The following is a 17,142-nucleotide window of genomic DNA, read 5'->3' as shown; positions in this document are numbered from 1 at the left end:
GGAAAAGAGCCAAGGACCTTATGATTGCAGTTTCTCAAATGTCATTTGTTCTATGGCTCTATTTCTTTCTGTTCTGGTTCTGCCCCAACGTAGCCAAGTTCCCAATTTGTTTTTCGAAGTGTATTGATCCAGCCCATCTGGAGTTTTGTGTGCCCCATCCTTACTCTCCACAGACATCCATCCAGGGCCTAATCTTTCATCAACAGTTTCTACAGAGGTGTGAGGGAGACAAAGATCATCTTTCTCCAGTTCTCATGGAACGGTACTATTTCCTACTGGGAGGCATTCTGCCTAACAAACTGTAGTATAGCTTTATTCTGTGACATATGACATTTTTAACATTTTACTTCCCAAAAACTCTGCTATATGGAGCTGAAGAGATGGCTCAGCACTTAAGAACACTTCTTGTTTCCGAAGTAGACCCAGGTTCGATTCCCAGAACCTACATGGCAGTGAACAACTGTCCATAACTCTGGTCCCAGGGATCCAATGCCTTTTTCTGACCTCCACAGACACTAGGCAGGTGGTGCACAGACATACATACAAGCCAAACACTCATATGCATTGAGCCATCTCTTCAACCCCTTTGTCTTTAAGTTTTTATGTAAATACTATCATAATTTGCATGCCCTGCCATAGAACTGCTTTTCCAAGTCATTATTATGTTTTGTAAATTTATGTGTTTTGGATGCACAAAAACATGGTATAGCAGTGTCCAATGTCAATTTGATGGGATATGGAATCACCTAAAAGAAAGGTCCCCAGGCACAAACCTGAGGGATTATGTAATCTGTAGGCATATCTTCCAGTGATTATGGCTGAGTTAATTGAGAAGACCCATGCTAAAGGAGGCTGGCACCATTTCCAGGCTGTGGTGTCTAGGCTGAATTAAAAAAAAAGAGCCGGCTAGCTGAGCACCGTCAATCCTTGCTCCCTCTTCCTGATGGTGGGAGGTTACACTGTGACTGAGCTGTGTAAACTCCAGCTGCCTTGACTGCCTTGATCAGTACTTCTCACTGTGAGCCAAACCAACCCTGCCTTCCTTAAGTTGCCTTTGTCAGGGCATTTTATCCCAGCGGCAGAGAAGTAACAAAGGCACATGGCTTACTTGTTTTCTCTGTAGTATCTTTCTTTGTGCGCACATCCTTCGCTCCCCATGTGGCTGTGATATTTCTTCAAACTATTTCCACTCTATAGCACTACATTTCTCCTCTTACTGTTTTGGCAAAAGCTTTGTTTTCTAGCTGAAGAGGAAAAGGGAAGGCATTAGAAGACTCTCCCTCTTGCCTCCCCCATAGCTATAAACCTAACCTCACTGCCAACAGTGCTTTTTTCCTCTTTGCCTTCTTCCAGATTCTGAACCACAATCTTTTCCAAACCTTGACTCTCAAGACTCTATTGTTTTAGTCACTCAGTCTCCCCCTCCATCTTTAAGATCTCACTTCCCTACCGGCTTTCTCTCATCTATGATAAATATTGTTAAGCCTTTCCCATTTTAAAGAAAAACAATCTTCAATTTCTCTTCCTCCATGTACATTTCTGTACCTCTCTTTTTTAGTAAGTTTATTTAATGGCTGGTTGTCTACACTTGACAACACTATTACTGTGCCTGGTATTCATTATTTAACCCATTGTGACATAATGACAATTAGTATAGTTTTGTTTACTGGACATTTGTGAACCAAAGCACAGTGTTAAGTGCTTGGTAAGTAATTAATCCTTATACTAAGAGTCATATTAAGATAGATGACCCCTGCTCTGTTAACAAAGACATAAGGTTAGGCATTTTAAGTATCCAGCCAAATATAACAATAGTATGTTATAACAAGTCTTTCTCTGTCCTACCAGTCAACTCCCAAATAATGACATGGAGGATTCTTATTAATTATGAATGCTCTGTCTTGGCTTAGGGTTGTTTCTAACTAGCTTTTATAACTTAAGTTAACCCATTTCTATTAATCAACATCTTGCCTTGTGGCTGGTGGCATGTCCTGCTTCCTCTGTATCTGGCTGACAACTCTGCCTTTCTTCTTCCCAGAGTCCTCTCAGTCCCCAGAAGTAATACATAACCTCTTCCTGCCTAGCTATTGGCCAATCAGCTCTTTATTAATCCAATCGCGGTGGCACATCTTCACACAGTGTAAAGGAATATTTTGCAACAGTATGCGATAGAATTGGGAACCAAGCCACATCTGTTGGCACTTGTCCCTAAGACCTCAGCTTCTGCATCTCTTCAAAGTCACAGTTGTGTCATTTATTGAATCCTTTTGGGGGTGGAGTTTTTGAGACAGGGTTTCTCTGTGCAGCCCTGGCTGTCCTGGAACTCACTCTGTAGACCAGGTGGCCTGCACCACCACCTCCTGGCATTTCACAAAATCATACAATAAGACTTTCCAATCTCAACTTGCAGCACCAGTCAGCAGCTTGCATACCTGAAAAATCACAGCAGGTGGCCTCGTGCCCTATTACCTGATACCATATTCCTTTTGTTTTTCTCCTACCTCTCTGTGTTTTCATGATCTTTTTGACATCTCTCACTAGCATATTCTCTATTTACCCCACAATCCACTAGGAATGTGTTCCAAGCTGTGAAATCTTATGCCACGGCACACCCTTGCATTAGTTGATCCCTCCTGCTTCTGTACCTCAATGCTGATGACTTCACCCTAACAATTCCAGCGAATAAGTGACATTGTCTCCTCCTGGGAGCATTAGTAAACGACAGTTTAATAGCTAAATTGGTTCAGACACCTCTTTAATGTGTTTTTCCTCCCATAGCCTATATCACATGTGATGGTAAGTTCTACTTTCATTTCCCCTCAAAACAATTTCTAAGAGAAAGGACTATTTCTATCTTTACTTGGTATTTTATTGCTTTGATAGGATCTATTTCACTTAGACTAAATTTTTCAGTAAGTAGATGAATGAATTGTGGGCATGAGAAAATTAATCTTAATAAAGGTAAAACAAGTGTTTGGATTGTTTGACTGTAGGACCAACATGGAGACAAATCCCTCCTTAGTGGTATCACAGTCTCACCCAGACTTGGTCATCCATGTAAAAGAAGTGACTCTTGGGGAAGAAAACCGAAAGAAAATGAACTCAACAAAGAGAAAAGTGGAGAAGACAAGAATTGCAATGGTTGCCTGTGCTCTGTTAAACTCCGGAGGAGGAGTGCTTGAGATACAAATGGCCAATAACAGTGATCGTCCTGTGGAGATGGGACTGGATTTGGAAGAGTCCTTGAGAGAGCTTATCCAGTCTTCTGATCTTCAGGCTTTCTTTGAGACCCAGCAACGAGGGAACCAGTTTTACATTTTTATTAAATCTTGGAGCTGCAGCCCTGAAGACAGTTCTGCTAAGCCTCGCATTTGCAGCCAAAATTCTTCCTTGTGCCGTAGGTCAGGAACATCTGTGGTTACCATGAATTCAACAGAGGCATTCATATTTCTAAAGAATAAGAAGAAAGCCAAGTGTAGTCTGTCTGATGAAGGAGCTTCCCCTTTTAAAATTCCCAGAACTATGCATCAGAATTGCCTTGAATCAAATCCTGCTTTTGAAATTTTCCAAAGTGAGAAACTTGAATATGGTCAAAGCTTGCCTTTCCCTGAATCTACATCTATAGAGTTTAAACAATTCTCTACAAGACGTGCTCCAGACTATATAAGAAGTGTAATTCCAGAGTATGTCTGTGCGTTTGCAAACACCTGTGGAGGCTACCTTTTCATTGGAGTGGATGATAAGAGCAAGGTCCAGGGATGCCCAAAAGAAAATGTTGACCGAAACACTTTGGAAACATTGGCAAAGGAAGCAATATCCCAGCTGCCAGTTTTCCATTTTTCTTCATCTGAAGAAAAGGTGTCTCACAAGATCAGAATCATAGATGTGTTTCGAGAGGGGAAATTGCATGGTTATCTCTGTGTGATCAAAGTGGAACCTTTCTGCTGTGCAGTGTTCTCCAAACCTCCCACTTCATGGATGGTAGACAAGGAGAAAGGTATCTACAGCCTGACCACCGAGGAATGGGTAGGCATGATGGTGGATGCTGGTCCAGGTAAGAGGAAAGAGGCCTTCCTTCTTTGTCCTTTCTGCCTCTTTTGAAGTCTTCTGCATCCTTCACACTCTGAAAATCTGAGCTCATTACACCTACTGAAGTTGGCTTTCTCTGTATCTTTATGCTTTCTTGGATACAAGGAATTTGTGTGGCTGGAGAGATAGCTCAGAGGTTAAGAGCACTGGCTGCTCTTCCAGAGATCCTGAGCTCAATTCCCAGAAACCACACGGTGGCTCACAACCATCTTTAATGAGATCTGGTGCCCTCTTCTGGTATGCAGGCAGGACACTGTATACATAATAAATAAATAAATAAGTAAATAAATAAATAAATAATTTTTTTAAAAAAATTGATTTCTTTTGTGGCACCTGAGACCAACATGAGTGAGTCACTTCTCCTTCCACCAAGGGGGTGCCAGAGATCAAACTCAGGCCATGAGGCATGGAGGCAGGCACCTGTCTTGGAGTTTCTATTGTTGTGAAGAGACACCATGACTATGTTTTTTTTTTTAATTTTTTAAAATTTTTTTATTTTTTTTTAATTTGGGGAAAGTATGAATGCAGTCCCTCACTACCCAAATTATGCAGTCAAGTTTCCAGAATTTGGGGATTTCCCAAGGGTCAGCATATCCGGAGTGCAATGGATAAGACTTGGACCATGGCAGCAACTCTTATAAAGGAAAGCATGTAATTGGGGTAGCTAGCTTACAATTTCAAAAGTTCAGTCTATTGTCATTATGGTGGGACATAGCACCATGCAGAAAAATGTGCTGGAGAAGTAGCTGAGGGTCCTACATCTTGCAGGCAACAGGAAGTGGCCTGAGAAACTGGGAAGTATTTTGAGCATATACGAGACCTCAAAGCCTACCTCCACAGTGACACACTTCCACCAACAAGACCACACCTACTCCAACAGGGCCACACTTCTTGGTAGTGCCACTCCCTTTGGGGGGGTCATTTTCTTTCAAACCACCACAGCACCTTTAGCCACTGGGCTATCTCACCAGTACCATGAAAATGGATTTCATATTTACACACATATTATTTAAAATCCTCTCACTGTAATTTGCTGGAACCACATAATAATGATCTCCTGGTGCCAAAGCTTAGCATATTTCCAACTCTTAGAGTCAGGAACCTGCACCAGATATGGTGTATTTTGGTTGGACCTAATTGCTCCTTTTGCTAAGTCTTCTTTGGCTAATCAGTCTTTTGTGCTTCTATGTAAATTTCAGGGTTTTTTTCCTTAGTTCTGTGAAAAAAAACATCATTGGAATTTGATAGAATTTGTTTGTTTTTTTAAGATTTTATTTATTATGTACACGACATTCTGCTTCCATGTATATCTGCACACCAGAAGAGGGCACCAGGTCTCATAACGGATGGTTGTGAGCCACCATGTGGTTGCTGGGAATTGAACTCAGGACCTCTGGAAGGGCAGTCAGTGCTCTTAACCTCTGAGCCATCTCTCCAGCCCAAGGAATTTGAAAGAATTTGTATGGACTCATTAGACTGAGTTTAGTGACAGCCATTTTCATAGGAGGCTTTTTCTTCTGGTTTCTGCCTCACTATTTACAAGTTCTCATTGTAGAGGCCTCTTGCCTCCTTCGTTAGGTATGTTCCCAGGGATTTTTTTGATGCAGTCATTAATGAGATGCTCCAGATTTGTTTCTCAGCAAGTTTGTTATTGGCTTATAGAAAAGCTGATGGGTTTGTCTACTACTGCTACTTTGCTGAAAGTTATCAAATGTAAGAGCTCACTGGTAGTCTTTAAGGTCTTTTCGTTTACGATCAGATCATCTGCAAATGGGGACCATCAACTTCTTTCTGTTCAATTTGTACAAGTGCCTTGAATAAGAGTTAGCTCTTGATTTTGGAGGAGGCAGTACTTCTAGTTATTTCTCACCTAGTATAAAGTTAGGCTTAGGTTTGTCATATGCAGCCTTTATCATGTTGGTGTCTATTCTTCCATGATAAAATCCCTGGTTTCTTCAGGGATTTTATCATGGAAGGATGTAAAATTTCAACATAGACCTTTTTTCTGCATCTAATGAGATGATCTATGATTTTTGTTCCTGACTCTAGTTATGTGACACATTGCCTTTATTAATTTGCCTGTATTAAGCCACCCTTGCCTCTCTGGAATATAACCAACTTGATCATGGCAGGTGATCTTTGCAGTGTTTAGTTAAGTTTGGTTTGCAGGATCTTTATGAGTTTATCATGGAAATCAAGCAACTGATTTCTTTTGTTTTGTCTTTTTATGATTGTGCTACCAAGATAATATGTCTTTATGGGGTGAATTAATAGTGTTTCTCCCCTTCTATTTCAAAATCTAGTTTGAAGAACACTGCTGTCATTTCATCAGTGAAGGTCTATTAGAAGTCAACAATGACTTTTCTTTGCTAGCATTCACTTCATCTTCCTTTTGGTTTGGCACAGATGGGATGCTGTACTTCTGTCTCAGCTCTTTGCAAAGAGACAACACAATCTTCTGCAAATATGAGGAGGTGCATTGAAATGAAAGGGATTTAGCTTCATTTTGGTAGCTGCCACTTCAGTGATCTTGATTTAGTTTGAGTAGGTGATATGTGTCCAGGGATTTCTCCTTTGATTCAAAACCTTCATTTTCTCCCCTTTTTAGAATATAGGTTTTCAAAGTATTCCCTGATGAGCCTCTGGATTTTATCAATATATGTTGTAATGTTATCTCTTCTTTCTTTAGTTGATTTATCTAAGGGTTTATCAATTTTTGTGGGTTCTTTTTCAGAGACAGTTTTTCTGTATAACAGCTCTAGAAGTCCTGATACTAGCTCTTGTAGACCAGGCTGCATCGAATTCACAGAGATCTGCCTGCCTCTGCCTCCCAAGTGCTGGGATTAAAAGCGTGTGCCACCACTGCCCGGCTCTTACCTAATTTTAAAAGGTCTGTTTTACTCATTCTTTTGATTATTATTTTCATTTCTACTTCATTAGTTCTACCCTGGTGATTACTATTTCTTGTCATCTGCTAATTTGGGGCTTGGATTGTTCTTGTTTGTTGGATTGTTTCTGAGTTGAAATTCCATGATGTTTCTTACTTGAGGTGACTGTGACTTTCCCATGTAATCGCTCATAGCTATACACCCCACTGTTAGATATGCCTTTGATATATTCCAAATGTTCCTATAACTGTTGGTTTCATTTTCATTTAGTTATGTGAATGTTTTAAGCTCTGATTTCATCAATGACATGCTGGCTATGTTTAATTTCCATGTATTTGTAAAGTTCTGCAGTTTTTCTTGCTATTGGTTTTATTTCATTTTGGGTCTAACAATAAACAAGATATTATTATTTCTTTTAGGTTTTTTTTTCCTTTTGGTTTTTTGGTGTTTCAAGACAGGATTTCTCTGTATAGCCCTGGCTATCCTGGAACTTTCTCTGTAAACCAGGCTGGCCTTGAACTCACAAAGATCTGCCTGCCTCTCCTCCCAGCTAGCACTCTTGACCTCTGAGCCATCTCTCCAGCCCAAGCCTCAGTTTCTGAGTCTAGTCTCCTACCTGAATTTTTTGGCATGTCAGTGCCCAGTCTGTCCTTGCCCCATGCTTACCTTTCACATCTGTCTCCTAGCCTGGAACTGTGGCAGGCTGACACCAGGATCCCTGATTTGAGATTGTTTCTTGTTATCAGAACCCCTGGGTAGTTCAGTACCAAAGAGTGGGTTCTCTCTCCAGCTGGCACCCAGTGAAGTGACAAAGTGGACCTCCTCTCCACTGCTACCCACTATGTCAGAGGAGCCACTGCCTCCCCAGAGCCTTCAATTGGATTTGAAGCTTTTGAGCATCCTAACTTTGTCATGTGGATGGGACTTCCATCTCTTCATCGGGACTGCTTATATTGCCTTCTGGATCAAGCTTCAATTTCTTCTTTGTGATTTCTGGTGTTCTTCCAATGTTTCCCCTTTGGAATAGAGCCAATGCTTTGTTATTCTGATGGGTTTCTTTCACTGTGTCACACAGAGGCAGCTTCCAATCGGCCATCTGCTCTCCATAACCTATGTGAAGATTTTAAGAGTCAGCTGAGTCTCTCCAACAGCCCCCCACGCTGCAGACCAGTGTATTCTAAGAAAGGACTGGAGCATAAAGTCGATCTCCAAAAGCGTTTATTTCCAGGTATGAACAGCTAGTTTTTCCATTAAGATAAAGAGACTATTTAATACCTTTGTTCTACAACACCAAGTTTATGCTGTACCAGCGCTGCAAACCTCTTGGGAATGAGGTGCAGGTGCCCTTGAAGTCATCTAGCATGGTACTAGCAAAATCTGATAGTTAAATATGCAGAGGTCAAGGACCCCATCAGGAATTTACAACAGCAGTCCCAGGGCTTGAGCATGCTCATTTGAGTCAGCTTCTCAAGGGTTCGGAACTCACTGAACCAGTACAGCCATAGCCAAAGCCTTACTTATACTGGCAGGACCATGATATAGTAGATCTTTGCAGTCAGTTTCTGAGGGATGGAGGGAAGAACACAAGCAGGCATTCACATGGTGGAATAGGTGGGCACAGAGGAACCAAAGAAGGTGGTGAGAATGAATCTGTAAGATCTGGGCTTGGTACAAAATAATAATTTCAGATGATAGAATGTCAGCCTTTAGCTACATGTTGTCTAGGAATTCCTACTTAGAAAAGATCAGGGTTTCTGGAGAATGGAAATAGCTTCTTTAACTTCACACTCTGAATATATGTGATATCTGTTCAACATATATGATACAGAGACATCCTGTGGCTATATAAACATGTATGAAGGCCCAGATAATTAATGTATTAGGATGGCCTAAGGTCCATTTTCAAAGTTAATTTAACTGAACTATTTTTCACTTTTTAACTTATCAGAAATATTTTTAAACTTCCACACAGGAATCTGGTGTAAGAATAACTGCACAGATTTTGTTTGCACTTCATTAGGCTCAATAAATTCCATTTTGGTTGACAGAAACTTTTCTGTAAGATAATGGGGGAGCCACATCATTGTAAAAGTTCTTAATTGGTCTAGATAATAAAAAGCTGGAATCAGAAATAGAGGGAAATGCTGAAAGATAAGAGAGAAAGAGTAAGCCACAGCACTCCTTACTTTCTAAGCATCTCTGCAGAAAAGAGAGCGATTTCCTGTTCCTCCCTGCTTATATCCTGTTTCTGCCCAGCTACATCACTTCCTGTCTGTCTGTACAGACCTCCAGACCTCTATGATTAGCTAGTGGCAAGCTCCATTCTCTGAACCCCAGACAGGCCCTATTTGTTCAAGAAATATATCACCACACATCATTCCATCACTTTGGTGAGATATGAATTAAAGGGGATGTATACAGATGGAATTTTTCTTAAGTTGTACTACACATATGAGCTTAGTTGCCTTTTATTTTAAAATGTTTTATAACTTTAATTTTTATTAAAAACAAATGTTTTGCATACAATATATTCTGATCACAGTTTCCCTTCCTCTAGCTCCTCGACATCTCCCCACCGACTCAAATCTGCAAACTTCCCCCCCTCTCTTTTTTTTAAAGATTTTATTATGTTATCTGAGTGCTCTATCTGCATATACTCTTTTATTCCAGAAGAGGGCACCAGATCCCACTGTAGATGGTTGCGAGCCACTATGTGGTTTCTGGGAATTGAACTCAGGACCTCTGGAAGAGCAGCCAGTGCTCTTAACCACTGAGCCATCTTGCCAGCCCCCTTCCCTCTCTCTCTCTTTATAAAACAAACAGGCAGCTAAAACAAACAAACCAGAATGGGACAAAACAAACCTTAAAAAAGAACCAAACAAAAAGAACAAGAAACACATACAGAGCAGACACACACACACACACACACACACACACACACACACACCATAAGAACACAAAATTGGAAACTATAATAAATAAGCAAAAGACCTGTAAGGTAAGAAATGTACCCAGACAAAGCATATGAGGAAAAAACTCCAAAAATACCATTGAGTTTGTTTTGTGTTGGTTATCTATTTAATTCTCTGTTTTAAACAAAATATGTGAGTCATACAGAGCAATGCAAACACTTATTTGAAATCTTGTCTGTTCTTTCCATGTCCAGTGTCACCAGGATGTTTGACATACACTCCTGAATCTCTCTGGGGGGAGTTGTGCACAGAGAATAAGGAACTAAAGGACTTAATAACCCAGCAAATGCACTCTGTCCACTGTGGTTTGCTGATCCTCTCTAGGAGCTGGGCAGTGGACCTGGACTTGGAGGAGAAGGAGGGAGTCATCTGTGATGCTCTTCTGATTGCAGAGAAGAGCTCCCCCACCCTCTACACCATCCTTAAACAGCAGAATGTGTGGGGACAGGACTACTGTACCCGCACCGCCTTTGCTCTCAAGCAGAAACTAGTGAACACCGGTGGCTACACTGGGAAGGTGTGTGTCATGACCAAGGTTCTCTGCCTGAGTCCCAAGAGCAAAGTAGACACCAGTGAGGGGTCAGCCCCTTCTATAGATTACCCACTCTCCTATAACCTTCCAAACACCCAGGAAGTGGAAACCTTGCTGCAGGCCCTTGTGATTGTCTTGCTCAACTTCAGATCTTTCTTGAGTGACCAGCTTGGCTGTGAAGTTTTGAATCTTCTCACAGCCCAACAATATGAGATGTTCTCAAAAAATCTCCGCAAACACAGGGAACTGTTTGTGCATGGCTTGCCAGGGTCAGGGAAGACAATCATGGCCATGAAGATCATGGAAAAGATCAGAAACACATTCCACTGTGAAGCAAATAGAATTCTCTACATCTGTGAAAATCGACCTTTGAGGGACTTGATCAGGTAAGTGTTTGGATCTTTATGTCTGTGTGTTATCAACCTGTTTGAATTTTTCTTAGTTTACCTTGATTCTTGGGAATTAGACAGTACAATGACCTGTAACAGCAGTGCTGTGTTGCTAGGCAAGTGATGAGAAACAGCTAATAACCTTTTCACTGTTACAGGGCAAAAAATATTTGCCAGGCAGTGACCCGGAAATGTTTCATGAAATGTGAGTTTGAGACAAACATGATCCAACACATCATTGTTGATGAAGCCCAGAATTTCCGCACAGAAAATGGGGACTGGTATAAGAAGGCAAGAGACATCACTCAGAGAGATAACAAGAATCTCGGAATTTTCTGGATCTTTCTGGACTATTTTCAGACCAGCCACACACATGAGAGTGGCCTCCCATGTTTCTCACACCAATATCCAAAGGACGAGCTCACAAGAGTGGTACGCAATGCAGATAGAATAGCCATGTTCTTACAAAAGGAGTTACAGGAAATCAGAAATAACCCTCCACCCAGGATCTCTGCTGAGTCTCTGGAGATACTCAATGAATTTACGTGGGCTAATGGCGTATCAGGCAGCTTTAATCTCAGACACTTCAGCTTGAAAGAAATGGTGAGCTATGTAGCAAATAAATGCAATTGTTTCCTGAGGAATGGCTACTCTTCCCATGATATCGCTGTGCTTTTCAGCACAGAAGAGGAAAAGAGTAAACATCAAGATAAGTTCCTGAGCGAAATGAGGAAGAGGAGAGTGTCTCAGATGGATGATGCGTTCGTCTATTCTACTGCAATGTTTGACAGCATCCGTCGATTCTCAGGCCTGGAAAGAAGCATCGTGTTTGGTATTAATCCCCATGCAGTTGAGCTGGACATTTCCAGCAACCTCTTGGTCTGCTTAGCTTCCAGAGCAATGAAACATCTGTATATTCTGAGGTTTCCTGATCATTCCACACCATCAGTGTAGCTCAGTAGCTTGAATGGGATGCATGAGGTCCTAGGTTCATTCGCTGGCGATAGGAAAGCAAAAACTACATTCAGTACAAAAAGAAAGATAAACAAAGGTAAAGATACAACAAAACTCTTGTCCTGTAGTTTCAGAAAATGCTGACAAAAAGATTACCAGTGGACAGTGAAACTAACTGTGGATCTGATGCTGAAAGCAAAGGTGAAGAGAAGAGCGGCAAAACCATGTGCACACAATACAAGCTGTGAGAACATTGAAACCACAAGCATGGAAACTATAGATAAAAACAATGCAATACAGTACGCTGAATCTTATTTTTAAAACAGACTTCCATTTTAAATTGGTAAATGCATTCATGGAAATTAAACGTATTTACAAGGATAAAGATAAACACACCAGGCTCCAAAGAGAAAACACTGGCCACCCAGTACCTTGCAGCACCAGCCAGATGGACACTATTAGTGTGAGCAGATGGACAGCATGGTGTCTTATGGGAGAGACAGGCTGAAAGGGCTGATCCACGAATGAACTCTTCACCAAATCTCAAACTGCTGCCTTTCCTCAGCGTGGCTGGAGAATGAATGCCTCTCTGAGACGTTGCATCTGTCTTATATACTTCCCTAATGTTGGGATTAAAGGTGTGAGCTATCATTCCCTTTTAGACTGATTCACTCTTGTGTAGCTCTGGGTGGCCTTGGACTCACAGAGATCCGTTTATCTCTTAGTCATGAGTCCTAGTATTAAAATTGTGTACCACCACCTCCTAGCTTCTGGCTGCTGGGATTAAAGGTGTGTGCCTGGCTTTTATAACTTGTGGCTGACTTTGCTTTTCTGAATCCTCAGTCAAGTTTTGATAAATCATAAATAACATATCACTATACAGAATGATCAGGTCCTGTGGACAGAGGCATATCTGAAAAGATGACAGAGGAAGGGAGAGAGCTGATGAACCCTTGACCAGCAGCAACACATGGGAAAGTTTGCCCTGCACTTTGTCTGGGCAGCACAACAGAGAGGACTCTGTTGATGAGAGCATAGGTGAGCCAACCCTGAGAATGTGACTGTGGGAGACCTAGCCCCACCCCTCATCTCCCACATGGAGGCATGGGCTGAGGAGAGATGCCCTTCCCCTACCCCATCCATCGACATCTTGGGCAGGTGGGAGAGCTGGCCCTGTGGTCATAAGAGTGAGAGAGCTGTCCCGACCCCTACCAGCTGCAACACTCGGGAGAGCAGACCCTGCACCTGGGGCAGCACAATACAGCCAACCCTATTAGCACAGGTGTGGGTGAGCCAGCCCCAGAATTGTGACCATGAGAGAGCTGTCTCCATTTCCTACCTGGCCAGGCCCAGACCCAGGGTTATGACTTGGCCTGCCCCAACATCCACCCCATCTATGATCTGATGGAGCACCTGAAGGGACCTGGCCCACAGACCCAAAGCTACAGAATCTCTACAAGACAGGATGCCAGAGGGTTGCCCAGGAAGAGTCCTAGCAGGAGTCCAGCATTGAACATGTGGTGGAGACCAGGGGCCTTGAACCAGACCAATGACTCTGCAAGGAACACTACAAGTAGAGATGTATGGACAAAGGGGTATACAACATGATTTTTTGAGTCAGACTGCAGCTTCCATGATGAGATTTTTAATTTCTTCCTTTTTTTGATTTTTCTCATTTTACCTTCTTATTTTTTTCTCTTCAATTTTGTTTTATTTGGGGGGAGGGTGCATGGGGGAAGGGCGGATGTGAAGGGACAGGGAATAAATGGAATCCAGATACATGATGTGAAAAACACATGGAATAAAAAACAAAGACTAAAAACATAATACTATTAAGTGGTAGTGGATAGTCTGGTCCTTGTTTCTTCTAAGTACTGGCTTTCCTGCAGCCAGGGTTAAGAGGCAGCCGGGTTAAGAGGCCAATGGAAGGATACACTGCACGTGAATTCTGCAGGTCTGTTCTTTGTAATGCTCCAGGTTTTTTGTTTTGTTTTGTTTTAAAGGATTAAAAAAATGATGGGGGGGGTGGGAGGGAAGGAGGGGAGGGAGTGGGAACTGGGATTGAAATGTAAAACAATCTTGTTTCTAATTCAAATTAAAAAATGGAAAAAAATATGATCAGATCAGTTTTTGAAATAATTCCATTCAAAGACAAAGAGGCAGGAAAAAGCAAAGAATAAAGGGAGAAAAGAAATCACACAAGATGAAACCCTGCCCCCAAATGGGAGGAAATCCAGGAAATAAGAAGAGTCAGAGGAGGAGGAAGAACCAGAAGAGGCAAATCTGAAGAAGCTTCTAGGGAAAGGTTGATTCAGACTCTGCAGGAGTTGGAGAGGAGTCATAACAGCAGGCGTCTGAGCAGTGGGGATGGGCTTAGGGAAGTGGATGAAACAGATAAGGAAAAAAAAAAGTAAAGTGATGCTTTGGAAGGCTGGTCAAAACCATCCTTACCCCGATTTCATGTAATTTGCCTTGATGCCTATTTTACCTGATATTATCTTGGTGTGATAGTTTGAATGTAATTGGCCACCATAATCTCAAAGCAGTGGCACTTTTGGGAGGTGTGGCTTTGTTAGAGTGGGTATGGCCTTGTTGGAGGAAGTGTGTCACTGTGGGGGGTGGGCTTTGAAGTTTTCTATGCACAGGATACCACCCAGAGTCCCAGTCAACTTTCTGTTGTCTGCAAGATGTAGGACTTTCAGCCATTCTTCCAGCACCATGTCTGCCTGCATGCCACCATGCTCCCTGTAATGACGGTAACGGACTGAACCTCTGAAACTGTATAGCCCTGGCTGTCCTGGAAGTTGCTGTTTTGAACCTTGCTCTGTAGACCAGGCTGGCCTCTGCCTCCGGGTTAAAGGTGTGCACCACCACCGTATGGCTGACATTTTCAAAGGTTCCCACCAAACATTTGAATGGTTGAATGATATTTTACAGGGTCAATGTGGGGCAGGTCAAGAATGGATCATTCTTGCAAATTGCTCATTACCTAGGAGATAAAGCAACACCCTGGATTCCCCAGGGATTGGTGGGAAAGGAGAGGAGGAGCTGGAGCTGGATACCACATCATTAGGTGTTACAGTTTCTGTTCCAATGACTGCCTACAGATCCAGATGGATCCAGTGTGACAGTGAAGCCAAGGAACCTTCTTCCCAGAGAATGAGCTCAGCCAAAATCTCAGTAAAGAGGGAGGAGACAAAGAAAAACCCCTCCAAGCCCAGGGGGCCAGCAATCCCCCATCCCAGGCTTCAGCTCCAAACCCAAAGTCTAGATGGGAACCCTGTCTGCACCTCACTTTTCCTTCGGTGATGGGCTGTGAGCTGGGCCTCCAGGAACACTCACGTTCCTGGGGAAGGGGTAGTGGCAGCCCTGCTGCCTTTTAGGGACCCAGGTACATACATCCTAACCCTCACTCCTGGCCAAGGGCAAGTGAGACCTGGGTTGACCAGCAGCCTGCCAGTATGCCAACTGGCAATAACTGGGACTTATGGTACAAATGGTATCAGCTAAGGCCTGAATAAACTCAGGCATAAGTCCCTTAAGTAACTAGGTGTCACTGTGTTAAGCAAGGCAGGCACCCTCATGGTAGACTTCTGTAACAATAATATATCTATTTTCAGCCAAAACTTTGTGTGATTCTAGTTGAACAGCCTAGGAGTCTTCCTGCCCAGCACTAATATGACATGTGTGATAAATGCACCCAAAAGTATGACTACTAACTTTTCTTTTAAAATTATGTCCTTAAAATAAAATGCTTTCCAGTATCTAATCCTTAACTGAGCATGCTCAGGAATAGGCCCTGTGATGGTTTGAATGAGGGTGGCCCCCATAGACTCATATATTTGAATGTTTGTTCTGTAGTTGGTGGAACTGTTTGGGACAGACTAGGAAATGTGGCCCTGGGTGCCTTTAATCCCAGCACTAGGAAGGCTGAGGCAAGTGGATCTCTGAGTTCAAGGCCAGCTTGGTCCAGAGCAAGTTCCAGGATGGCCAGAGCTACACAGAGAAACCTGTCACAAAAAAAAAAGCACATGCTGAAAGACCCCCAGACTCCTAAGGGCCTCAGGATCCCGAGGAGCCACCGAGACTCAGAAACCAGACCAAGAGCTGCAAAATCAAGAGGGTTTATTGAACGAATGCACATTCGGGTGTCAGCAATATCGGGAAAGCTGCATAACCCAGCAAGGGTTACAGGCTTCTTATATAGGAAAAAAACCACAGATCAGCATACAGGCAAGGGGCGCAAAGTGATTGATTACAAAGTATGATCTCATGTTAGAGTGGTCACCCAGGTGTGACCTGCTTTTTTATAAAGGAAAAACCATAGAACGTACCCTGAAAAGTCCTTGATTGTCTGTTGGCCAGCCAGGTGTGACCCAAAAAGGATTGTCTGTCTGCCCTCGGGTTGGGGCCAACTTCCTTGTCCTGGGCCAAGGCCTGTGGGAAACTTTTTCTCTCTGTGAACTTTCAAAACTTTCAAAACTTTTTCTCTCAGCAAACTAAAATCTTTCAATGCCATTCTCAGTTAACTCTCTCTGCCTCATGCTTGTGGATCAAGATGTAAGCTCTCAGCTATTGCTCCAGCATCATGTGCTCATCTCACTGAGTGAGAATAAGACCACTACCACAATTTTAAGTCAAATTTAAAGCAAGGACCATGGATACTGGCCACGTCCATACCTGGTATTCCCAGAGTATGGCCCCGAATTACATTAGTCAGAGGTTTATAAAGGCAAACCCCACAAGTCTATGTACTTCACACCTCCGACCAATCAGGGACAAGCACACATCCTGATGTACTCCTGTCTATGTAACTCCTGCCTACATGTAATCAAGCACACATGTTGTGCAATTGGTGCACCCATGTTTGTTTACATAAGTGAAAACACTACACTTGGTATCTTACATGAACCCCCAGCATTCTACCTGTCCTTCGATGAGTGGGACTTACAGGCTAGAGGCATTTTTATCTTACCTATGTCTTAAGCACAGTGATTTATTTATTTATTTATTTATTTATTTATTTTTAGCACAGTGATTTAAACTTAACATATAACTTTGGCCATCACACCCTCCCAACCCCAAGTTATATCCTGAGTCAAATCCTTGTCTCTATGGTGGGTACCTGTTTAACAATCATCAGCTTCATGGTAGCCAGACAGGGATTTCTGTATCTAGTTAAGGCATTAATGATACAAGGGTCAACAGTAATTAGCAGAAATAGAAGGGCCAAAGGCCCTGTGATGGCTGACATCAGAGTCACCATCTAAGAGGAGCCTGAAAATCAGAATGAGAACCAGTCATTAATTTCATTTCTT

General features: G+C 42.4%; 1 protein-coding gene across 1 annotated transcript; it reads left to right on the top strand.

The window, feature by feature from the left end:
- Nucleotides 1–3,000: 3,000 nt before the first annotated feature.
- Slfn11 (schlafen family member 11) lies at nucleotides 3,001–11,824 on the top strand. Its single transcript, XM_035448133.1, has 5 exons — nucleotides 3,001–4,054; nucleotides 5,849–5,859; nucleotides 8,088–8,205; nucleotides 10,144–10,867; nucleotides 11,029–11,824. The coding sequence occupies exons 1-5, from the start codon at nucleotides 3,001–3,003 to the stop codon at nucleotides 11,822–11,824; spliced, it is 2,703 nt and encodes a 900-aa protein (XP_035304024.1).
- Nucleotides 11,825–17,142: the final 5,318 nt, after the last annotated feature.

This window comes from Cricetulus griseus, chromosome 7, assembly GCF_003668045.3.
Source record: "Cricetulus griseus strain 17A/GY chromosome 7, alternate assembly CriGri-PICRH-1.0, whole genome shotgun sequence".
Taxonomy (NCBI): domain Eukaryota; kingdom Metazoa; phylum Chordata; class Mammalia; order Rodentia; family Cricetidae; genus Cricetulus; species Cricetulus griseus.
Note: the sequence above shows the minus strand (reverse complement) of the source record. Positions and strands in the feature narration are given on the sequence as shown.